Source organism: Oncorhynchus clarkii, chromosome 29 (genome assembly GCF_045791955.1).
Source record: "Oncorhynchus clarkii lewisi isolate Uvic-CL-2024 chromosome 29, UVic_Ocla_1.0, whole genome shotgun sequence".
Lineage (NCBI taxonomy): Eukaryota > Metazoa > Chordata > Actinopteri > Salmoniformes > Salmonidae > Oncorhynchus > Oncorhynchus clarkii.
This window is the reverse complement of record NC_092175.1, coordinates 4,379,759-4,405,905: the sequence shown is the minus strand read 5'-3', so window position 1 is coordinate 4,405,905 and position 26,147 is coordinate 4,379,759. Positions and strand designations below refer to the sequence as shown.

Here is a 26,147-nt window from a genome sequence, read left to right as displayed (position 1 = left end):
GCTAAGCACAGCCAAAGTCCTAGAGGAAAACATTGTTCAGTCTGCTTTCCATCAGACACTGGGAGATATTTTCACCTTTCACCAGGAAAATAACCTAAAACACAGTAGATGTGGGTGCTCCTGAGTGGCAGAGTCACAGGCAAGACCTGAAAATAGTTGTCTAGCAATGATCAACAATCAATTTGACAAAGCTTGAGGAATTTTGAAAATAATAATGGGCAATTGTTGCATAATCCAGGTGTGGAAAGCTCTTAAGAGATTTACCCAGAAAGACTTACAGCTGTAATCACAGCCAAAGGTGCTTCTACAAAGTATTGACTAGGGGGGAATACTTATGTAAATGAGATATTTCTGTATTTCATTTTCAATAAATTCGCAAAAATGTCTAAAAACATGTTTTCACTTTGTCATTATGGGGTATTGTGTGTAAATGGGTTAAAAAACATGTTTAATCCATTTTGAATTCAGTCTAAAAACAAAATGTGTAATTAGTAAAGGGGTATGAATACTTTCTTAATGCACACGTATATCAATATTTGCGCATAAAAGCGCCATTTCTCTAAATTTTAACAGAAACAAAAAGATACCACCTTATCTAGAGTATTTTGTTTTGTCGATATTTGGAAAGTTTACCAACAAATGATCTGCTTCCATCAGGCCTTTACGGGCATAAAAGATTGGATGGAAACCTGTTTACTGATTGGCCAAAGATTCCACTCGAGGCTGTGTTCAGTAGAGATATAATGTTTTGAAACAGAGGTTGAAAAATGTTTTGCTTCGGTGTGCCCTACTGCACACTACCCTGCTGTGTTCAAGTCATCAATCCCTGTTAAGAGGGGAAGAATGAAACGCCAGCAGTACTACAGATTTTGAAGCTCGGAATTGAACAGCCCTGCTATAGAAGATATTGCAGTGTGGGCGGCTATGACTTAATATTGAAACGACTGGGTTTTCTCTCCCAACAACAACATTAGATGAGAACCTCCCACTCTCACTGGGGAGAGGTGGCATGCTTGTTTCCTCTCCGTAACTATTACTACATTTCCAGGATTTCCAGGAATCCCAGTTGGAAGATTCCTAGAATCAGCAGGGAATAAGCAGGACATTCGGAATCCTCCAACCAGGATTTGTGGAAAAGCTGGGAATTTTCAGAAAGTTACCAGGATCTAGTCCTGGGCCAAAAAAAAGGTACAAATATTTGTCCAACCTTCACTCCTGCTTCAGACACAACGAGTATTAGTGACATGCCGTAAGGAAACGACCACCGTTAGACTGTACAGACACTGTCCCAGATGCACAAGAACATATAGGTTATAGATAGATATATCTTTTGACGAACATATCAAGAATATTTTAAGGACAACTTTTTTCCATCTTCATAACATTGCAAAAATCCTAAACTTTTTGCCAAAAATGATGCCGAAAAACAAATCCATGCTTTTGACACTTCTAGATTAGACTACCGCAATCCTCTACTCTCCAGCTAGCCGGATAAAGCACTAAATAAACTTAGAAGCTTAACACAGTTGCTAGAATCCTGACTAGAACTGATCATATTACTCCAGTGCTAGCCTCTCTACACTGGCTTCCTGTTAAGGCAAGGGCTGATTTTAAGGTTTTACTGCTAACCTACAAAGCATTACATGGGCTTGCTCCTACCTATCTCTCCAATTTGGTCCTGCCGTACATACCTACACGTCCACTATGGTCACAAGACGCAGGCCTCCTTATTGTCTCTAGAATTCCTAAGAAAACAGCTGGAGGCAGGACTTTCTCCAATAGAGCTCAAATTTTATGGAATGGTCTGGCTATCCAACTCTTCAGTAAGGTCCTATGATTGAGTGTAGTCTGTCCCAGGGGTGTGAATGTGAACGGCAAGGCACTGGAGCGACAAACCGCCCTTGCTGTCTCTGCCTGGCTCCCCTCTCTCCACTGGGATGCTCTGCCTCTGACCCTATTACGGGGCTGGGTCACTGGCTTACTAGTGCTCTTCCATGCCGTCCCTAGGAGGGTTGCGTCACTTGAGTGGGTTGTGTCACTGACGTGATCTTCCTGTCCCGTTTTGCACCCCCTCGGGCTCGTGCGGTGGAGGAGATCTTCATAGGCTATACTTAGCATTGTCTTAGGGTAGTAAGTTGGTGGTCTGTTGATATCCCTCTATTGGTGTGGGTGCTGTGCTTTGGCAAAGTGAGTGGGGTTAGATCCTGCCTGGTTTGCCCTGTCCGGATGTCCCGTCTGGGGGTATTTTCGGACAGGGCCACAGTGTCCCCCGACCCCCCCGACTCAGCCTCCAGTATCTATGCTTCAATAGTCTATGTGCTGGAGGGCTAGGGTCAGTCTGTTATTTCTGGTGTAAGTCTCCTGTCTTATCTGGTGTCCTGTGTGAATTTAAGTATGCGCCCACTAATTCTCTCTCCCCTCCTGGAGGACCTGAGCCCTAGGACCATGCCTCAGGACTACCTGGCCTGATGACTCCAGGCTGTCCCCAGTCCATCTGGTCGTGATCCTTCTCCAGTTTCAACTGTTCTGCCTGTGGCTATGCAACCCTGACCTGTTCACCGGATGTGCTACCTTTTCCCAGACCTGCTGTTTTCGACTCTCTCTCTACCACACCTGCTGTCTCAACCTCTGAATGCTCGGCTATGAAAAGCCAACTGACATTTGCTCTGAGGTACTGACCTGTTGCACCCTCTACAAACACAGATTATTATTTGGCACTGCTGGTCATCTATAAATGTTTGAACATCTTGAAGAACAATCTGGTCTTAATTGCCATGTACTCTTCTAATCTTCACCTGGCACAGCCAGAAGAGGACCTCTAGGTTTCTACCGAGGTTCCTGCCTTTATGGGGAGTTTTTCTTAGCCACTATGCTTCTACATCTGCATTGCTTGCTGTTTGGGGTTTTAGGCTGGGTTTCTGTATATTTATAAATACATGTGATTGAATTTGATTGACATACCGGTAATGTATAGCAGCAATACGTAGGACAGAGTGACGGAAGGTCTGTATAAAGAATGACGCAAATATATTATAGTGTTTCTGGATTGGGTGTTTTGCATGTACAGTGAGGTCACTTGGCACCCTTGATAAAGGTGAGCAAAAAAGACTGTATCAAATAAATAATACAAATACTGAGCTATATTGCCCAAAACATTTAGAAAATTATATTATTTTATACTAATACAATTACTCAGAGAACGAGATATTGTTGAACAAGTACATACCTAAGTGTACTAAACATTAAGGGCACCTGGACTTTCCATGACATAGACTGACCAGGTGAAAGCTACGATCCCTTATTGATGTCACCTGTTAAGTGCCTTGACACAGCCCTTAGCTGTGGTATATTGGCCACATACTACAAACCCCCAAGGTGCCTTATTGCTATTATAAACTGGTTACCAACGTAATTAGAGCAGTAAAAATAAAATGTTGTCATACCCGTGGTATATGGTCTGATATACTACAGCTGTCAGCCAATCAGCATTCAGGGCTTGAACCACCCAGTTTATAATACTTTTTATGTTACTTTGCGTTACCTTTATGAAAGAAAAAAAAAGATTGCACTGTTTGTTTGACTGTCAAGCTTGATAACTATTTTCTCCTTTCATATGTAGCGCTGTTTTCCTGTGCTGTGCTATTGTAACAGGGTTGATTATGTTTCCACTTGCCTCTAAAGAAAGGTGTATTTCATGTTCAAGCAATCTTATTGGTTGGTTCAATTCCGATAAGGCGTGTTGTTATTGGCCCCGCTCGCGAACATCAGGTCTCCCCAGTATGAAAATGTGATGCAAGTGGTAGGTCACGTTCTGAATACTATTTTACAATGTGTACAAGTTTGCTGTACATTGCTGATTTATACATGTGTGGGTATATGGTGCCTGTTAGGGATTGAGGGGATGTGCTTTGGTATATGATTTCTGTATATAAGTGTGTTAGCTAGCATGCACCGATGTAATGGCCACATAAGCTCACTGCTAACACAGTTGTTTTCATGCTACAGATTTTACCATCGATTGCCATCAACATCATTAAGCCCTGCACAACTAACGTGCTGTTTCCTATTAAAAACAGACAATAAAGTTCAACTGGGACCACTGGCTGGGGTGATTTATTTGGACAAAACACAACGCAAGGAGAGTACGATCAACATCTGTTACACTATCATAAGGGCTGCTTAATTCGTCATATATAATGTCAGCCAAACATCTGTACAGGTTTCCTATCTTTTCATTCAACATCTTTCTATCGAGCCGACAATTCTGGTTATAGACCACACGTACACGGACCCCTGGAGATTTATCAAGGGCACACTTGCCACTAAACGGGAAAGCCCTCTGTGGGCTTTGTTACCACGGAAGCGATCAATGGCAAAGATCAGAGGTGCACCCTCTATACATTTCTACGGACAGCAGCTGTCATGACATTTCTCCAAACAGCCTTTCTCTGCTCGCTCGAAAACTAAATGAGGAAACAAATTGGATTATGGAAACACGTGCTCAGTAAAGATATGATTGTGAAAGTAATGCACAAGTCGTTTGCCAAAATATCTGTAATAATATTACGCAATTTGAAAAAAGGACGCACTTCTTTCCTCGCTTACTCAAAAGTAATCTGATTACATAACACGTTAGCCCCCAGCACTGAACGGCACAGAACATTTTTCTAAAATGTTTTATGTTGTACAAGAACACATTGGGAGGGATCTTAGACCATTCCTCCATACAGCATTTTTCCAGATCCTTGAGATCAATGGTCTGTGCTTATGGACGGCCCACTTCAATTCAACCACAGCTATTCAATAGTGTTCCCGGAGAAAGATGGCCATTGCAAAATGTTGATTTTGTCAAGGATGTCAAGGATCTGGAAAGATGCTACTTGTGTCTGAACGGTCAAATCTGATGTATTTTTCCTCAAGTGGTTTCTAGACTGTTATTTGGCATAGCTAGTGTTGACAGTTTGACAAGGACATGTGGTAGCTAACCATCTTGCTAATTGTTCACAAATAAATTACTGAATGATCTAGTAAGCTAGCTAGTTAGCTAGCTAGTTGACTGGTGTTTCGATAGTTGGATCATCATATCCTTTGAGGCTTTAAAAGTGTTCTAACACTATGATTTTGAACAATCAAAGTAACTGGGAAACGTCCATGGCAGGCATTGTTGTCACCTTAGCTTCTGAGTGATGGGAAACACAAGAACCACCACCAATCAACCTACACCACTCACACCCGTTGTTACTATGGCAACTAGCGTAGTCATGTCATCAAATGACTGCTGTCTGAACACAATAAATCTGGTCACTTGTAACTTGCTGTTTGGACAGTCAGCATTCCAAAACAGATTTGAAAAACAAAACTGATTTGAGCATTAAGGCCTGCAGTGTGAACAAAGCTTTAGATCCCTCCAAATGTGTTCTCCAATATCATAAAATATTTTGGAAAAAGGCTCACATGCAAGGTGAGGTATTGAAAGGTATCTTTGAGAAGAAAATATGACTAATTAAACAAAATCGCTTTCTCTGAGCAATTGCATTAGTATATAATAATATAATTTCCCACCAAAAAATGAGCATACAATACAGAGCAGTATTTATATTATTAATTTTATATAATTTTTTGCTCATCTTTATCAAGGGTGACAAAAATGTCAGACGCCACTGTACATCTGGATCTGGTGCGTGTGTTGAGTTTGAGGGACTGAGCTGTGATGCGCTAAATGATTCACTGAAAGCTGCACATGACCTGATTGTCTGTCCTCTCTGTCTCTCAGATAATCAGGGACGGGATGTATTTCATTTTGTATGGGAGGGTTGCGAGTGTATTTGTTTCAACCCTCCCCCTCTCATGCCCTCTTTCCTTACCCCCTCTCTCCTTATCCTGCTGCTCTCTCCTCTTCTCCGGCCCAGCAGTGTGTACACACACATGCACACACACAGAGAGATCCTGGCCAACTGCTACGGCAGGTGGCCGGCACCGCTAAGTCCCTCCAGCAATTATCCTCGCTGGGATCCTGTCACTGTGACGACCAGCGCGATGGAACTCTTTCGCCGTGTCTACATGCAGCGGGCCATGGTGATAAGTGGGTTCTTGTTTTGGGCGGGACAAGTCCCAATCAGAACAGAAGCTTGCTCATTCCTTAGGTACATATGTCTTACTCAGAACACTCAATAACCATGGTCCAAAAAGTATAGAGTGTTTTATGATTCAATATGACACGTCCCAATCAGAACAGAAGCTTGCTTGAGCCCTCGATCCCTACACCTGAGGGACCTAGATGTGGATACCAACACTTAGCATTCATGGCCTAAAAAGACTAAAACCTAAGTATGATACGCTGAGACATTTTGATATGTAATTTGGAGAATTTATACACTGAGGGTACAAAACATTAGGAACAACATTGAGTTGCACCACCTTTAGCCTTTAGAACAGCCTCAATTCTTTGGGTCATAGACTCTACAAGGTGTCGAAAGCGTTCCACAGGGATGCCATGTTGACTCTAATGCTTCCAACAGCTGTTTCCAGGCTGGTAGAACATTCTTGATATGTTGCGTTTTTTGCATGCTCTTTTAATATGACAATTAACCAATGATATCAGGCAACACCCGGCCACGATTAGACATCTGTGTGTATTTTGACACTATATAAATGAGTCACCCCACAGTGTTTGTCATTATACCCTGATGAAGACAGCTTGTCTGTTGGACATACATATTTTTTTGCATCTGAGCTCCTAGTGTGTGCGGCTCTCCTTTATTTTTTAAAGTGTTCTTGATACACACAGGAAATTGTTTAGTGTGAAAAAGCCAGCAGCAGTGCAGTTCTTGACACACTCAAACTGGTGCGACTGGCACCTACTACCATACCCCGTTCAAAGGCACTGACATATTTTGCCTTGCCCCTTCCCCCTCTGAATGGTATACATACAAAATCCATGTCTCAACTGTCTCAAGGCTTATAAATCCTTCTTTAACCTCCTCCCCTTCATCTACACTGATTGAAGGGAATTTAACAAGTGACACCAATAAGGGATTATAGCTTTCACCTGGATTCACCTGGTCAGTCTATGTCATCTACTCTAGATGTTACTAATGTTTGTACACTCAGTATAGGTGGGCACATCCATCTTGATGAGAGAGGAAACATTATAACAAGTTAAGAGACATCCCAACACTGGAGAACTACGTACCAAACATTCATATATTCAATTCAAAAATAATCACTCACAATATCAATGCAATTTGGCTGTTTATCTAAAAAGTAGTAGGACTCTACACCAACAAGAGGGATGTTCTGTAACTATTTTTGTAACTCTCTCTCTCGCTCTCTCTCGTTATAGTACTTTCCAGGTATTGCCAGCAAGGGGAATAAAGACCATGACAGCCGAAGAACACAATGTAGTGTTTAGAACAATCATCAAATGAAATGAGCCTCCCATAAAAATAAAAAAACACACAGTGGGACAGACATGGGGATATTGCTTTCTTGCATTATGTTGTTTTTGTTCAAAGATGTGAGTTTAGGTCACTGGAGGACTCTCTGTCTCCCTTGCCCTGTTGGGAAATGTGATTGTCCTGTACAGAAACATGTGTGTGTCTGTTATTGGTGTTACTTGCTGGTGAGTGTGATGCTGGTGAGTGTGAGAGACAGTGGGAGTAGTATTGAGATGTAGTAGGATGAGTGATGAAATGTGTGTGTGTGCGTGTGTGCGTGTGTGTGTGTGTGTGTGTGTGTGTGTGTGCACGTGCGGGTATCGGTGTGTATTGCATGTGTGTGTGTGCTGATTTGTGAGACAGAGAGTGTGTGTCTGCGTTATTTTGCTAACCCTTTTGGTTAATTACAGGCTCAGTTTCCCTGAGGAGTCCCAGTGACAGAGGAGTGGGTGGTGTGTGTGTGTGTGCATATGAATGCATGAATCTGCATCTATGCATCTGTGTGTACATGCATTCGTCTATATAGTACCAGTCAAAAGTTTGAACACACCTACTCATTCAAGGGTTGTTCTTTATATTTTACTATTTTCTACATTGTAAAATAATAGTGAAGACATCAAAACTATGAAATAGCACATATGGAATCATGTAGTAACCAAAAAAAGTGTTTAAAAAATCCAAATATATTTTGGATTTTAGATTCCTCAAAGTAGCCACCCTTTGCCTTGACAGCTTTGCACACACTTTGGCATTTTCTCAACCAGCTTCATGAAGTAGTCCCCTGGAATGCATTTCAATTAACAGGTGTGCCTTGTTAAAATTCATTTGCGGAATTTCTTTCCTTCTTAATGCGTTTGAGACAAACAGTTGTGTTGTGACGAGTTAGGGATGGTATACAGAAGATTGCCCTATTTGGTAAAAGACCAAGTCCATATTATGGCAAGACCAGCTCAAATAAGCAAAGAGAAACAACAGTCCATCATTACTTTAAGACATGAAGGTCAGTCAATACGGAAACTTTCAAGAAGTTTCAAAAACCATCATGCGCTATGCCGAAATTGGCTCTAATGAGGACCGCCACAGGAAAGGAAGACCCAGAGTTACCTCTACTGCAGAGGATAAATTCATTATAGTTACCAGCCTCAGAAAATTCAGCACAAATAATGGCTTCACAGAGTTCAAGTAACAGGCACATCTCAACATCAAGTGTTCAAAGGAGACTGTGTGAATCAGGCCTTCATAGTCAAATTAGTGCAAAGAAACCACTACTAAAGAACACCAATAATAAGAAGAGACTTGCTTGGGCCAAGAAACACGAGCAATGGACATTAGACCGGTGGAAATGTGGTCTTTTTTTGGTTCCAACCGCCATGTCTTTGTGAGATGCAGAGTAGTTGAACGAAAGATCTCTGCATGTGTGGTTCCCACCGTGAAGCAGGAAGGAGGAGGTGTGATGATGTGGGGGTGCTTTGCTGGTGACACTGTCTGTGATTTTTATTTTTTTATTCAAGGCACACTTAACCAGCATGGCTATCACAGCATTCTGCAGTGATATGGTTTGCGCTTAGTGGGACTATCATTTGTTTTCAACAGGTCAATGACCCAACACCAACCATGCTGATTAAGGGCTATTTGAAACTCTTTCAAGACTATTGGAAAAGCATTCCAGGTGAAGCTGGTTGAGAGAATGCCAAGAGTGTGCAAAGCTGTCATCAAGGCAAAGGGTGGCTACTTTGAAGAATCTAAAATATATATTTTGATTTGTTTAACACTTTTTGTGGTTACTACATGATTCCATGTGTTATTTCACAGTTTTGATGTCTTTACTATTTTTCTACAATGTAGAAAATAGTAAAAATAAAGAAAAATCCTCGAATGAGTAGGTCTCCAAACTTTTGCCTGGTGCTGTACGTGCACATGCATGCAGCTGTGAAAAGCAGGCCAAAAGATGAGAGACAAATCCCAGAACTGGAAGAGAGGAGAGGTGACGAGAGAGGAGAGGGGTGATGAGGGTTGGGTCATCTGGTGGCTGCTCCACCACAGGACAGTGTGCCCAGATTACCAGCAGCCAGGTCTGCATTGTGTAATAGGCTATCCTTTGGCAGCTTCTGCTGTGTGCAAATGAGACAGTGATGTCCCAATCCCCAGGTTTACTTATCTCTCCTTACCACTAGTTGCTCTGTTTGAGGGACATTCAAAAACTAGGGGGAGATTGAGCCTATGGCTACCATAGCTGTAGGAAAATTTAACACTAGCCTATGTTCCATTTATGAAACTCAGCCTAAGTACTAATAAAATAATACTCAACCAACTTTATCAGCTTTGGGGACATATTTCAAGGGACACATGATATCCTGCTATCTTTTTGCTATAAGTATCCCATGGCTAAAGACCGGAAATCTTAACTTACGAACCCTCGGCTATGTTCCCAATATTGTACACCATCCAAGGATCCAAGAGGCAGAGAGGTGAAGTGGTATCATTGGGAGGCTTAGAGGTGGTGTGAGTTCTTCACCTCAGACTGTCTGAGCCCAGTAACAGATCCTCCCTAGTCCGAATTTGAACCGCCTAAGGCTTTATTGATATCATTCCACCAACAAACCATGTGTATCTAAACAGTCTCAGCATGCATGTACATCATGCACGCACGCACACACACACACACACACACACACACACACACACACACACACACACACACACACACACACACACACACACACACACACACACACACAAAACCTAAAATAAATAGAATTATAAACTATGAAAATATCCACCACCAAATTTTAACAGTAGGTATGTGGTTCTTTTCTGCTTATACATTCTCATTTTGACACCAAAGTACTCTATTTTCATATAATCTAACCAAATCAAATCGCTCTTTGGCTACTCACACCAGTGGTGGGTTTGGCATTCGGCACCCCATATCTACTGTAAAATATGGTGGTGGACCTTTGATGTTATGGGCCAGTGGTCCTGGGGCTCTTGTTAAGGTTAACAGCATCATGAACTACACCGTACCAGGACATTATAGCCAAAAACCAGGTTGCCTCTGCTAGGAGGTTGAAACTTAGTGGATCTTCCTGCAAGACAATAACCCCAAACCCCCCAAACACACAAAATCCATAAAGAAATGGTTAATTGGCCACAAAATCAACATTTTGCAATGGCCGTCTCAGTCTGCAGCCTTGAAACCCATCGAAAACCTGTGGTTTGAATTGAAGGATCTGGAAGGATTCTGTAAGGAGGAATGATCTAAGAATCATGATAGCACATTGGTAGCAGTCAGTGACGAATTGAACATTGTTTCAAAGGTAAAAATCCAACATATGTTATACAATATTTGTCTATGATGACATAATCCTGTAGTTGAAATTTCACCCTTTTTCCAAATCCAATGTGTTTTCCACATAGATTCCACGTCACAATACGTTGACACATTACGTTGAAACAACTTTTATTCAACCACTTTGTGCTGGGTTTGCTCTTTTAGGATTATTAATTTGTTGTTGATGATTGAATCATTCTTTTGTTGCTTATGTTGAACTCCTCCCCCTCTGTCATGGCGCACCTGACAAAGTTCCTCAATCTTTTATTTCCGTGTAGTTTTTGCAACTTTGTTAAAAGCTAGTTGTTCCATGTTCCCAGTTCAGCTCCATCTTTTTATGCCATGATCTAAAAATGTATCTATGCAGACCCTTGGTGTGCAGACTTTTTTTCCAGCCCAATACTAACATCTGATCAAGAGCGAAGTGGTGAATAGTTGGTCAATTCGCGACGATTAAGTCCCTGCCCTTTGTACACACCGCCCGTCGCTACTACCAATTGGATGGTTTAGTGAGGTCCTTGGATCGGCCCCGCCGAGGTCGGTCACGGCCCTGGCGGAGCGTCGAGAAGATGATCAAACTTGACTATCTAGAGGAAGTAAAAGTCGTAACAAGGTTTCCATTGGTGACCATTAATATGCTCAAAAAACAAAACTGTGGGCACGCCCCCCGCCTCTCCCTTCCCTCGGCACAGGGTTCTTGGCCACCCAGGGGGGTGGCTTCAGCCCCAGCCCGGTTCCCCGCTTCTCCATGTCGCCTGGGTTGCGCTCGACCAGCTCAACCCCCCCTTTCCCCGTTAGGCAAGGCCGTATGGCGCACCTGTGGGTAGGTTATGGTGTGGAGTCCAACGCGCATGCAAGTCAGAGGGTTTTCTCCAAACACACCCCGTGGCGCAATGAAAGTGAGGAACGGTGCACGCCAGCTGAGGTGGGATCCCTCAGCACCACCGGCTCGTCTAGCCCGCTCTGTCGGGGAGGTGGAGCGTGAGCGCGTGCGATAGCACCCGAGATATGGTGAACTATGCCTGGGCAGGGCGAAGCCAGAGGACACTCTGTTGGAAGTCCGTAGCAGTCCTGAAGTGCAAATCGTTCGTCCGACCTGGGTATAGGGTGAAGGACTAATCGAACCATCTGGTAGCTAGTTCCCTCCGAAGTTTCCCTCAGGATAACTGGCGCTCAAAGTCTCGCAGTTTTATCTGGTAAAGCGAATGATTAGAGGTCTTGGGGCCAAAACAATCTCAACCTATTCTCAACCTTTTTTTTATTTCACCTTTATTTAGCCAGGTAGGCCAGTTGAGACAAGTTCTTATTTACAACTGTGACCTGGCCAAGATAAAGCAAAGCAGTGCGACAAAAAAAACTACACAGAGTTACACACAAACAAATGTACAATCAATAACACAATAGAAAAATCTATGTACAGTGTGTGCAAATGTAGAAGAGTAGGGAGGTAAGGCAATAAATAGGCCACAGAGGCAAAATCATTTCAATTTAGCATTAACACTGGAGAGATAGATGTGCAGATGATGATGTGCAAGTAGAGATACTGGGGTGCAACTGAGCAAGAGGATAAATAACAATATGGGGATGAGGTAGTTGGGTGTGCTACTTACAGATGGGCTGTGTACAGGTACAGTGACTGGTAAGCAGCTCTGACAGCTGATGCTTAAAGTTAGAGAGAGGGATATAAGAGCCCAGCTTCGGGGATTTTGCAATTCATTCCAGTCATTGGCAGCAGAGAACTGGAAGGAAAGGCAGCCAAAGGAAGTGTTGGCTTTGGGGATGACCAGTGAAATATACCTGCTTGAGCGTGTGCTATGGGTGGGTGTTCCTATGGTGACCAGTGAGCTGAGATAAGGCAGGGCTTTACCTAGCAAAGACTTATAGATGACCTGGACCCAGTAGGTTTGGCGACGAATATGCGGTGAGGGCAAGCCAACCACAGTGTACAGGTCGCAGGGGTGGGTAGTGTATGGGGCTTTGGTGACAAAACGGACGGCACTGTGATAGACTGCTTCCAATTTGCTGAGTAGAGTGTTGGAGGCTATTTTGTAAATGACATCGCCAAAGTCAAGGACCGGTAGGATACATACCCTTGTATGTTTGGCAGCATGAGTGAAGGAGGCTTTGTTGCGAAATAGGAAGCTGATTCTAGATTTAATTGTGGATTGGAGATGCTTAAAATGAGTCTGGAAGGAGAGTTTACAGTCTAACCAGACACCTAGGTATTTGTAGTTGTCCACATATTCTAAGAAAGAACCGTTCAGAGCAGTGATGCTAGTCGGGCAGGCAGGTGCAGGCAGCAATCGGTTGAAGAGCATGCATTTAGTTTTACTAGCATTTAAAAGCAGTTGGAGGCCACGGAAGGTTTGTTGTATGACACCAGCAGCAAGAGCGACATCATTGATATATACAGAGAAGAGAGTCAGCCCAAGAATTGAACTCTGTGGCACCCCCATAGAGATTTCTAGAGGTCTGGACAACAGGCCCTCCGATTTGACACACTGAACTCTTATCAGACAAGTAGTTGGTGAACGAGGCGAAGCAGTCATTTGAGAAGCCAAGGCTATTGAGGCTGCCAATAAGAATGCAGTGATTGACATAGTTGAAAGCCTTGGCCAGGTCAATGAAGATGGCTGCACAGTACTGTCTTTTATTGATGGCAGTTATGAAATCGTTTAGGACCTTGAGCGTGGCTGAGGTGCACCCATGACCAGCTCGGAAACCAGATTGCATAGTGGACAAGTTATGGGATTCGAAATGGTCAGTGAGTTGTTTGTTAAATTTGGCTTTTGAAGATTTTAGAAAGGCAGGACACGATGAATATAGGTCTATAACAGTTTCGGTCTAGTGTCTTTGAAGAGGGGGATGACCACGGCAGCTTTCCAATATTTGGGGATCTCAGACGACAAGAAAGAGGTTGAACAGGCTAGTAATAGGGGTAGCAACAATTTCGGCAGATCATTTTAGAAAGAGAGGGTTCAGATTGTCTAGCCCAGCTGATTTGTAGGGATCCAGATTTTGCAGCTCTTTCAAGACATCAGCTGTCTGGATTTGGGGGAAGGAGAAGGGCTTGGGAAAGTTGCTGCAGGGGGTACTGAGCTGTTGGCCGAGGTAGGGGTAGCCAGGTGGAAAGCATGGCTAGCCGTAGAAAAATGCTTTTTGAAATGATCGATTATCGTAGATTTATCGGTGGTGACAGTGTTTCCTAGCCTCAGTGCAGTGGACAGCTGGAAGGAGGTGCTCTTATTCCCTATGGACTTTACAGTGTCCCAGAACTTTTTTGGAATTAGTGCTACAGGATGCAAATGTTAGTCTGAAAAAGCTAGCCTTAGCTTTCCTAACTGAGTATATTGGTTCCTGACTTCCCTGAAAGTTGCATATCGCGGAGGCTATTCGATGCTAATGCAGAACGCCACAAGATGTTTTTGTGCTGGTCAAGGGCAGTCAAGTCTGGGGTGAACCAAGGCTATATCTGTTCTTAGTTCTACAAACTTTAAATGGGTAAGAAGCCTGGCTTGCTGGCTTAGAGCCAGGCGTCGAATGCGAGTTGCCTAGTGTGCCACATTTGGTAAGCAGAACTGGTGTGGCGGGATGAACCGAACGCCGGGTAAAGGCGCCTGATTCCGACACTCATCAGACCCCAGAATAGGTGTTGGTTGATATAGACAGCAGGATGGTGGCCATGGAAGTCGGAATCCGCTAAGGAGTGTGTAACAACTCACCTGCCAAATCAACTAGCCCTGGCTAAATATTCAAACGAGAACTTTGAAGGCAGAAGTGGAGAAGGGTTCCATGTGAACAGCAGTTGAACATGGGTCAGTTGGTCCTAAGAGATGTATGCTCTCTGGGCGAAAGCCGTTCGGAAAAGAGGGGCGATGGACTCGAAAGAGAGTCAGGTTCAGATCCCCGAATCCGGAGTGGCGGAGACGGACACTGCGAGTCGTCCAGTGCGGTAACGCAACCCTTTCCCAGAGAAGCTGGCGGGAATCCCGGGGAGAGTTATCTTTTCTTTGTGAAGGACAGGGAGCCCTGGAATGGGTTCGCCCCGAAAGAGGGACCCAAGCCCTGGAAAGAGTTGCGGTTACGGCGGCGTCCGGTGAGCTCTCAATGGCCCTTGAAAATCTGGGGTAGAGGGTGTAAATCTCACGCCGGGCCGTACCCATATCCACAGCAGATCTCAATCTATAAGCCCAGGATGATAGTAAAGTGGGCAATAAGTGACATTACAAGAAAGGTAACACAGATATAACAGTAAAAAAAAGGTTGCAGGTTGGATGGCCATCTAACAAAAGCAAATCGGAGGGCCGTCAAGCGAAACAGACCAACGAAGCGTGGATAAACAGCGCAAGTATTTATAACTCTCTGAAGGCCGGGTAGGCTTCTCCCTTCCCTCGGTGTGGTGTTCTGGGCCGGGAGGGTGGCGTCGGCCCTCGCCCGAGCTCAGTTCCCCGCATTTCACGTTGCCTGGGTTGCGCCCGACCGTCTCCATCCCCCCTTTCCCTGTTAGGCATGGCCGCATGGCTGGCCGTGTCCGAAGGGGATCGGGGGTTGCCGGTGAACCGGGTCTTCCCACCTCGGTCTCCAATATCAAGCTCCTGGGTCTTGCCCAAGACCCTTGCGGTACCCAGTCAACCACTCTGGATAATCAGGATAGGAGAACATAGACCTAACACAAGGCCTGCTGGGTTTGGGTGGCCCTGTATGTTACCCTGGGCAGAGGTAGCCAGGGAAAGGGCAACGGCAGGGTTAGCCTGGCTTTAGCAGGGGGAGGTGGCATGGCCCTGGGCCCAGATTGGGACAGCAGTGATCTACTGACTGTTCTCATAGATCTGTATATAATGACGAGACGCTCATGTCTCCGCCATAACAATGGGAGTTGTTGTCCCAAAGGCAGGAAGGCAGGCGACAAGCTTAGGTCCATAGAAACGCATTGGGCATATTTTGGACCGATTTTGGCAAGAGTGAAACCTCTAGCTTCACCTCTTCCTCTCTGCTATTCTCTACTCCACCACACTACCAGCTGCCATCTTCCTCTCCTTTCAAGCATGCTCCTCTTCCGCTTAAGCTTCTCTCCCTCTCCCTCTCTCTCTCTCTCGTCTATTTTTAGAGCTGGCTGATTTCTACCTTCTAAAACAGGCAAAATCTGTTGTGGAAGAGGAAGGGTTTTTTCTCTTATTTCACACATGAACATACTGTACATACACACTCCGTTCATCCCTCATCTGTCACTACACACACTCGTACACATACACGGCGAGGAATACATTTTCATGGGGGTACTTTACCTAAGGGACTTGATTGAAGGTTTTGGTTCAAACCAAGCCACATGAAAGACGTACTGTACACTAACACAGGCTTGTTGTCTGTGTGTGTGTGTGTGTGTGTGTGTGTGTGTGTGTGTGTGTGTGTGTGTGTGTGTGTGTGTGTGTGTGTGTGTGTGTGTGTGTGTGTGTGTGTGTGTGTGTGTGTGTGTGTGTACGAGGACAGTGCTGGTCTGATTTCATCTTTCTGCTTAGCTAAGATGTGATCTTCTCCACCTCTCCCTCATCATTATCTCTCTCTCCCTCCCTCCCTGCAACACACACACCATCCCCAGGGGTTACACACCACCAAAACAGTACAACTACCATGTATAGAGAGCTCGCTACAGTACAGTAGAATCGTCCTCAAAAGAAAGAGGGTCGCCATGTTTAAAGGAGTTACCATACTGCCCCAGTTGGCAGAGGACACCACCTATAGCTAGCTTCACTCCCCATGAACAGGAGATGAATATAACAGTGTATCCCAGAGGAGAGGAAGAACAGGGCTAAATGAAGGCAGGGAAATCTGTGCCTCAACACCATCTCAACACCATCTCAACACCATCTCAACACCAAACTAGCATCCGCTGAATTTCACGGCCTTCGTTTTGGGGAAACAGTGTATTCATGTGAAAAATAATTAAGGTACAGTGGGGACATACATTGGTGAAAAAGCGCACGCACATAAAACACAGAACACACACATGCACAAAACACCCACACATACACATGCACACACACGGTGTGTGTGTGTATTTACTGTAATGTAGGTCTTTAAGTTACATCTTTCCCACTATTGCATTACGTAATAGAAAACAGCATTGGGATCTGACTACTGTCCATATGTCCATTCATATACTTCAGCACCACGTCGGTGTCTTCCAAGTGCTGCTCTCTCTCTTTGGGGCTCAAACCATTTCAGCACCATGGCGCTGTCTACCAATGCATACTGTACACAGATACTGAACTGCCATCACACACACGCACACATGCATGTACTGTATGCATCCATACACACAAACATACATGCACACACACACTTTCTCTGTTTGTTACTTATTCCGATGAACACCAAGATGGTTGAAACTTCAATCACTTTTTAACTTTTCTAAATAAAGGATTTTGGTGGAGCTAACGAGTGCACACATCAGTGAAGGAATGAAGTATGCAGAATGGTGACGACACACAGCCTTAGATGATCTAAGAGTAGGGATGCACAATATATTGGTGAACATATCAGAATCGCCCGATACTAGCTAAAAATGCAAACATCGGTATCGGCTTGATGTCTAGTTTAACGCCGATGTGAAAGCTGACGTGCATACCTATATAATGGCCCCACGTCAAATGTTCCGCTACACGTGCAACACAGCATCCCTAACCTAGCCTACAATTTCAGCTGTGTAGATTGAGCGGTCAACAAGTCGAGCAGTCAATTGAAAGATAAACAAAATTTCAGCAAGGCAAATCAAAGGCGAAATCTATTTAACGCCAAGATAATGGAATTCATTGTCCTTGACAATCAACCGTTCCCTGTCGTGGGTGATGTTGGCATTCTCAACTGATAGAGCACCAGTACACACTAACGTTACCAAGTGCGCTATTGTTCAGATGTTGCCCTACCGGAGTACACAGAAATAGCGTCACTGCTATTATCTTCATGACATACTACTATTTGACTAATTAAATAAGCTTTTAATTTGACACGTCAAATAACACAGTTCTATTATACAATGTTGTGCGTTCTGAATTTGCACGTGCAAGCCAAGCGCCACCACTACTATCAGTAGCACTGTCAAAGCTGTACAAAAAAAGCCTGAAAATAAGCAAACACAAACAATGTGTTTACAATACCGTGTTGGTAATAAAGCATTATTTATTCGACCGCAACTTCGCAACTGGGGTAGCTAGCTAGCTTTAGCTTGGTACTTAGATAGCGCCAATACAACCAGGCTGAAAACAATGACCAGTTGAAACTGCAGTCATTTTCACTATTCTTATTAATGATTTAGGAATCCTTGTGCGTAGGTATTAACTTGGTAGCCACTTGTTGTCCGCCTATTGAAATTGAATTTCAGTTCATGAAAATAAATAGCTAGCCAGCTACTTACCCTGTCAGGTCTCACTAGCCAGATGAAGCTAGCTGGCTCCCTGTTGCCCAAAGCAGCCAGCTAGCTTCATCTGGCTAGTGAGACCTGACAGGATTATGTGTTGTGAAGCTAGCCACATTAACGATTAGGCACAACAGTGGAATTTACGGTTCGCCTTCAAAATAAAAGTACCTCTTTGAAATTGATGCAGAGGGTTACAATTGGTGGAATCATGCCATATTTAGACTAGATAATGTTAAATAAGGTTGTAATGTGAAGCAATGAAATGGGGTATCTGTCTACTCGGTGACACCCACAGGACACAACTATGAAGAGTTTACGCAAATATTAGCGCTGTAGCTTTTATCGCGGGACTTTGACTGTGTGAAATCCCCTCCCCAGTCAGCCTATTGTGTGTGTTGACATTCATATTGCACTGTACAGTTTTACCTAAGGATTGGGGATCAATGAAATGGGGTAACGGTCTACTCATTACCCAATATATTTATTTTCCCAACATCCTCCTCAGAGTTATCAGACTCCAAAACATCCACACAGTATTGTTTTTCCTCTGGAATGGTGGTCAATGCACATGGGTTGACAATAAATGTGGCTCAATTAACAGTTGTTTCAGAGTCCCGCAATAAGAGCTACGATGCTAATGTTCTCTGGGTGTCACTGAGTAAACTGATACCCCATGTCATTGAGCCACAATCCATAGGTAAGGCTGTGCAGTGAAATACTTTACCAGCATCATAACATACGTATCGATAAATCGTTGTGACATATGAAATACGAGTGATAGTGTAATCAATGTGTAATAACTATGTAAAACATTTATGAACGCATTAAATTATTATGTGATTATGTGCAGTCATATTCAGGTCCTGATTGGTCAACAAGCTTATTTGACATGTCAAAAAGTATTACTTGACGTGTATCTTTTTTGACATACAAAGACCCAAACGGCGTTCCATGGAAAGCCTGGTTGAGAATGAAACGACTGAACAAATGAACAACGAAACAGCACAGCAAGTAAATGAAAAAAAAAGGCTTTGATTATGTTTGACTGGTAATGGGGACATACATAAATGTGTGTGTGTGTGTGTGTGTGTAATCTTTATTTAACTAGGCAAGTCAGTTAAGAACAAATTCTTATTTGCAATGAAGGACTACCCCGGCCAAACCTGGACAACGCTGGGCCAATTGTGCGCCACCTTATGGGACTCCCAATCACGATCGGATGTGATACAGCCTGGATTTGAACCAGGGACTGTAGTGATGCCTCTTGCACTGAGATGCCTTACACGGAACCCAAACCGGCTTCGCGCGTGCGCCATCGTGCATAAATGTATTTTGTCCCCCCACACCAAACGCGATCACGACACGCAGGTTAAAATATCAAAACAAACTCATAACCAATTATATTAATTAGGGGACAGGTCGAAAAGCATTAAACATTTATGGCAATTTAGCTAGTTAGCTTGCACTTGCTAGCTAATTTGTCCTATTTAGCTAGCTTGCTGTTGCTAGCTAATTTGTCCTGGGATATAAACACTGAGTTGTTATTTTACCTGAAATGCACAAGGACCTCTACTCCGACAATTTATCTACACATAAAACCGTCATCATTTCTAGTCATCTCTCCTCCTTCCATGCTTTTTCTTCTCTTGACTTTATATTGCGATTGGCAACTTTCATAAATTAGGTGCATTACCACCACTGCCCTCGTTCATCTTTCAGTCACCCACGTTGGTATAACCAATGAGGAGATGGCACGTGGGTACCTGCTTCTATTAACCAATGAGGAGATGGGAGAGGCAGGACTTGCAGCGCGATCTGCGTCAGAAATAGAACTGATTTCTATTTTAGCCTGTGGCAGCGCAGACGCTCTTTGGCGCGCGCAAGCAGTGTGGGTGCAATAATTGAAAAACATAGATTTATACATTTATTTTTGCAAAGCTCGCGCATGCGACGCAAGCAGTGTGGTCAGCCTGTTAAATATTGGTTATCGGTATAGTTCTTTTTGGCAAGGAAAATATTGGATATCGGTATCGGCAAAAAATGCATCATTATCTAAGAGGAAGGGACCAGTCTGCTCTACTCAAGCCTATAGATCCCAGCTGGTATAAAAACTGATGACTAAGACTAATCTGCTGTCTCAGGTACCACCCACAACCCCTCCCCTATGGAACATTCCAGGAGGATAGAGGGAGCCTAAGACTGGGATCTGGAACGGAATGGCGGCTAGCGTCCGGAGCTCCTTGTAAGGAAGAAGCCCATTAAGGAGAACATCAATATTTCATCGCTCAGAAACATAATTGTGAAAGTTTCTAGCTGCAGGTTCGGGCCATGCCATTAGAGGGCAAACGTCAATACAGGAGGCCCCAGCATTTCTCTCTCTCTCTTTCACACAGGACGCCTCAGCATCTCTCTCTCTCTCTTTCACACAGGAGGCCCCAGCATTTCTCTCTCTCTCTCTCTTTCACACAGGACGCCTCAGCATCTCTCTCTTTCACACAGGACGCCTCAGCATCTCTCTCTTTCACACAGGACGCCTCAGCATCTCTCTCTCTCTCTCTCAGGATGCCTCAGCATATCTCTCTCTCTCACACAGGACACCTCAGCATCTCTCTTTCACACAGGACGCCTCAGCATCTCTCTCTCTCTCTCTCTCACACACAGGACGCCTCAGCATCTCTCTCTCTCTCACATAGGACGCCTCAGCATCTCTCTCTTTCTCTCTCACAGGACGCCTCAGCATCTCTCTCGCTCTCCTTCTGAAGAGCAGTCACTGGAGAGGGCTTTCTCAGGCCGTCAGCAGTTTCTGCTACTTCTACATTAAACAAATCATTAACCATTAGCTAGCCGAGGAAGGAGCATATCCACTCTGCTTCACGTTATCAAATGATCCTTGAGTCCTGTTATTAGTCTCAATGAGGAGTGTGTGTGTGTGTGTGTGTGTGTGTGTGTGTGTGTAGATATGTTTGTAAAATGCAGGATTAAGGTAGCCATACACTCTTAGGAAAAAAGGGTTCCAAAAGGGTTCTCGGTAGATCCCTTCGTAGACGGTTCTAGGGAGAACCTTTTGATGATAAAATGGTTCTTGGTAGAACCATATAGGATTCTAAGCAGACCCCTTCATAGAGGGTTCTAGGTAGAACCCTATACAGACGGTTCTTTGAAAAAGCCTAGAACCCTCTGCAAAAGGTTCTACCCAGCACCAAAAAGGGTTCCCCTATAGGGACAACACAAAGAACCCTATACAGTACTACTTAGCACCTTTTCTAAGAGTGTATAATACACAGTGTGTGTATGTGAAAGTGTGGTTCTAAAACATCAGTGGATAATGAATCAATCACTTCTACTCTATTAGAGTTCTATATCTCTGTCCTCGGTTGTAAGTCCTTCCTCATCTGATTACCTCACTGACTGGGTAGCTGTTACAAGGATTGTCCAGCCAAGTGATAGGGATCCTGCGCCAAACACATTAAGTAGACACTCAGATTGTGTCCAAGTTGTGACAATTAAAAGTAAGCAGTATGCTGTAGCTAAAACAGGCCCACAGAGGTAGCCTATTCTAAAAAGTTTCAAACTATCCAAACTTCCTACTTCTAGAGTTTAATTCCACTCAACAACCTATTAAAGCGGGAACTATAACGTTGAGCCTTGCATTCTAATGCCTAGTATTTTCCCGCAGTTCTCCACTCTCGCCCTGCGAGTGCCCTTGAAACGAAAGGTCCTCCACCCTCTCTCTCGTCTTGATGCTGTTTAGCAGGCGAAATTTGAAGTCCTCCCGAAAACGCAATCAAGCCGGTTGACAGTCTGCCAACACAATGTGAATGTAAACAACACCTCCGCACCTCTCTCAGTGAGCTCGAGCCCATGGCCAAGTCATTTCACTGATGTCATGGCTTTTGGAGCCTGCCAAACTTGGCCAAGGACCGCTCAAGCCTGCTCAAATTCACATTGCATCAGGAGGTTCTGACCTGACTAAGCCCAGTAGCCTGGTATGTTTTTTTTTATCCAACTCTGCTTCTGTTGTTCTCACATTTCCTTTATTGAGCAAAAACTCGGCATATCGCCTCTTACTGTGTTATTTAAGTCCGCAAACAAATTAGGCTTTCCCAAAGTCACACTGAAATAGTGTTGATTGCAAATAGGCATTGCGATAGGTTACCCTTTGCCTGGATGTTCCCTGGACTATAGTTCAGACCTGTCAATTCAACTAATTCTTTAATTCATCGCCCTCACTGCAGCAACTTCCAACATCAATTGCAGTGCATTACATTAAACCAACCACTCCACCTTTCCAACTTACCAGAGTGCAGAATCTCTCGGGCGGGTTGCCGCAGGTGATGCCCGGCGGGTCCACCTTCACCCGCATGTAGTCCTTCATGGACTGGGCCTTGGGCTGGCATGCATACTGCTCCCACACTGCGCCATCGTCCGTGCTCACCAGAGACTTGCACAGGTCGTACTGGCCCAGCGTCAAGGAGGCAAAGCAGTGCAGGAGGAGCAACACGGCCTGGCGGAGCATGGCACGAGAGTGGTCCGAGGACGAGTGGGGTCTGGCGGAAAAGGGCGAGGGGGGCCACAGTAGTCAGAGTTGAGGCGAAGAGCATGGAACTCGACTGAGGATCATATGGACACAGTAAGTAACTTCGTTGTCACCAAGATGCGTCTGCACGCTCACCTGAGCTCAAGGGGACGTTTTGGGGATGATGGAAAAAATACAAAACGCAAGAGAAACAAAAGTGTTCGAGTTGGCTAAGTCAATTTACAGCCGTTCAACAAACGTGGGCCTACAAATAGTCACAGCTCCTTTAGGAAATTACACTAACTTGTTTCGATGTCGGATATGGAAAAGTGACAAATAATAGAGCAGGGGGCGTCGAAAGTCAGAGAAACTTCACATCTACTTCAACCATAGTGGCGCCAGTGCTGCATTTGCGGTGGTGGGGGTGGTGGTTGGAGAATCAGCAGAACAAATCCATACTTCAGAGGTCCTTTTCGCCTGGGAGAGGTGAGAGCTGCCCACTAGGGATGATAAGGGAGAGTGGACTACGTCTTTAGATACAGCCATCAGGTTGTGATGCAGCGGCCCGGAGCCTTGCCTCAGTGATTGTCCTGTAAAGAAGAGGGAAAATATTAAGATATTAGACTGATAGCGGGAGAGAGAGACGACATAGCATAGTTTATCTTGTTCATCATGTTTCGCTTATTTTATTTTCCAATATTGGACATTTAGGCTACATAACCTAAGTTGTATTGGGAGAGTAGGCCTATGACTGAACTTCCCAGAAATTGGACCAAACCATGTAGGCTGACAGAGAGGATATTGTAAGCAAACAGTATGTCATTGTGATCGTGTAGGTGACATATTTCAGAGATCTTATTTCCAGAATTATGCACAAGTTTTTACTCATATGCAGGGCTTGGTGCCAATTTTCAAAAGGTGGGAATGTGCTTTGGGCCTGGACTTTCAATGAAAGAAGGAAAGACATATGAGCTCAAACTTAACTTATGATGTAGCATATGCATTGCGTCTTGGAAGGTAGGTTTGAAGGAAAGTGAAAAAGTCACTCCACCACTTTGTGCATCAGTTCCATAAAATATGAGGCATCCTAACTTCACCTGCATCGCCATGCATTATATCTGACATAGCATAAATTATTAGACGCACCGTCCCTCTGCTGTCCTGATTGCACACCTGCGTAAATGTAACAGTATAGCTTCCGCCCCAACCTGGGCTCGAACCAGGGACCCTCTGCCGCCTATGCGCGAGAGTTTGAATCGGCATCGCCTTTCCAAATGCTAGATGACCAGAGATAGCAAAATGCGTTTTAATTGGATTAACCCTGTTCACAGTTTGGCTATCTGTCCACAGATATTTTTTTCCACGAAAATTAGGTAAAGCTAAATTCAGCATTTAGTTTGGAAGTCGCCAAAGCTGTTCTTCAACTCGAAATACGGTATATAGGGGTGTGTCTGACTAGTGCTTCTGCTAGCTTCAGCAGCGCGAATCAAAAGTAGCAACCATTCATGCTGTATTTAATTTGGTAGCCTAATAAATAATATTATTTCTAAACATAATATGAAGTGACAACTGTTTTATTGATTGTTGAGTATATGCCTAATACTATTTAGAATAGTGAGTGGCAATTGAATAGTCTGCATCACTCGAAGTGAGCGGTGCGTTTTAGACTAGGTTTCGTAATCTCGTTTATTTTTTTTAAATCAAACATTTCGACACGTGTCGGATTTGCGACTTACGTAGAACATTCATCTGATCCGGGAGAGCTTCTCTGTCCCTTTATACGACCGCCTCTCTGCCGTGAGCCTTTCACGGCTCCATCTACACTATCGGGCTCCTGTCGAGGTGTAGGCTACTGTACTCCACTCCTGTTATCTGGTCTGGTCTCCTTGTTGGTCTTCTCCAGCGGGTAACTTTTTTACTACACCGCGGAAGGCTGCACAGAGTAGAACGGTGTCCTAGATCTGGAAACGGGCGGTTGGGGAAAAGGAGCGTGATTTCCAGCTTGAAGGAGAATCAAAAGTGCAAATATTGACTTTGAGGAAGGGCTGGTGCCCGTTTCTTCTCCTCCCACTTTACAAGCTCGGGTTTACCCGGGATGCTCAAGGGCAGAAAAAAAAAAGCTTGGTGGAAAATCTCTCTCTCGTCTACTCCCTGTCCCTCTCTCTCTCCCCTTCTCTCTCTTATGTACTCACTTACCCTTCTCTCCCTCTTATGTACTCACAAACCCTTCTCTCTCTCTCTTAATGCCTGGGCTAAATCCTTTTCACCATCACTTCCAATCACTTTCAGGGCTTTTATCTGCTAACCTCCGGGGCGGGCGGCGCAACTTCACTCTCGACGCTTTCTCGCGTGGGCCGACATGCACCAAACTGAACCGTCCCACAGGCCGATCAGCACGCGCTGCTTAAAGGACCTGCGGGGAAGTGGAGCTATAGCCCGTGTCGTATCGTTCTGCTCTCTGTCACCGATTCATCCTGTGCGTCCGAGCGGTCCGATAGTTGGATCAGGAAATCGCTAGCAGCAGATAAACCAGAGTTGTTTGCGCGTTTTAGGACGTGTTGGATAGATGGCGGTTTAGATTCGGGACATAAACACTGCTCGGGTTTAACACCAACCATATTGGATTTATATTTGCCATATATTTTTCAACTGTGCTGTTTCACACAAGTTCTGCACCTTTCTATTCTCATTGTTTCTACAGATTGAAAATAAAATGTTTTGCTAAAAGTATAAATTATATTTTTGATCGATTGACTATGGCTTTTCAAATCACCCAGTATTACTATCTGCAGCATTAGCGCTAGGTAAATGTTCCAATTCTTCAGCCATTCCTGGACCTGTGACCAAAAACGAGCTACATATGGACAGTACCAAAATAAATTATCTAATGACTCTGCCTCCTCACAGCAAAATGTGCAGAGCTGGGAAGATTGTATCCCCCATATATAACATTCTATTAGTTGCAAGAATTTTGTATGAATTCAACATTTTGAATCTGGCGTCCTTTTGCGTATCTGTTCAGCATAAACCATGTGCCATGGAATCAGTACCTCAAAAATCTTTTCCCAACTTTTTGGCAATCTATATGGCACGGCTGTCAATGTTTTGGTCCTTATATTAAACTGGTATACTCTTTTATTTATCACAATTTTCTTCAACCAATGATGGTCTTCAATGCAGGAAAATTCCTTACTTTCTTTCCCTTCCACGTTCCTTTTCCATTTTTGCAGTAATGCTGCATTAGTTGGTTGTAATTTGGGTAGAGCAGACATTTCCATATATTTTTGTTGGCTGCATATTGCATATGTGACATAACTCCACCAGTCCTATTTTGTTTTATTAAATCATTTAACCTTTATTTAACGAGGCAAGTTAGATAAGAACAAATTCTTATTTACAATGACGGCCTAGGAACAGTGGGTTAACTGCGTTGTTCAGGGGCAGATTTTT

General features: G+C 44.0%; 1 protein-coding gene across 7 annotated transcripts in view; it reads right to left on the bottom strand.

Annotated features, from left to right (window-relative positions):
- Positions 1-24,981, bottom strand: part of LOC139388422 (netrin-G2-like) — a 166,035-nt gene extending 141,054 nt beyond the window's left edge. The window contains exons 1-2 of one of the 7 annotated variants that reach the window (XR_011629286.1): positions 24,434-24,981; positions 22,479-23,287 (exon numbers count right to left, since the gene is read on the bottom strand). Coding sequence is in view for 6 of the 7 variants with exons in the window: in XM_071135072.1 (XP_070991173.1) it covers positions 22,479-22,697 (219 nt within the window). In the remaining variant the exon portion in view is untranslated. The remainder of the gene's footprint in view (positions 1-22,478; positions 23,288-24,433) is intronic. The other 6 variants (XM_071135072.1, XM_071135071.1, XM_071135073.1 and 3 more) reach the window with 6 other exon arrangements.
- Positions 24,982-26,147: the final 1,166 nt, after the last annotated feature.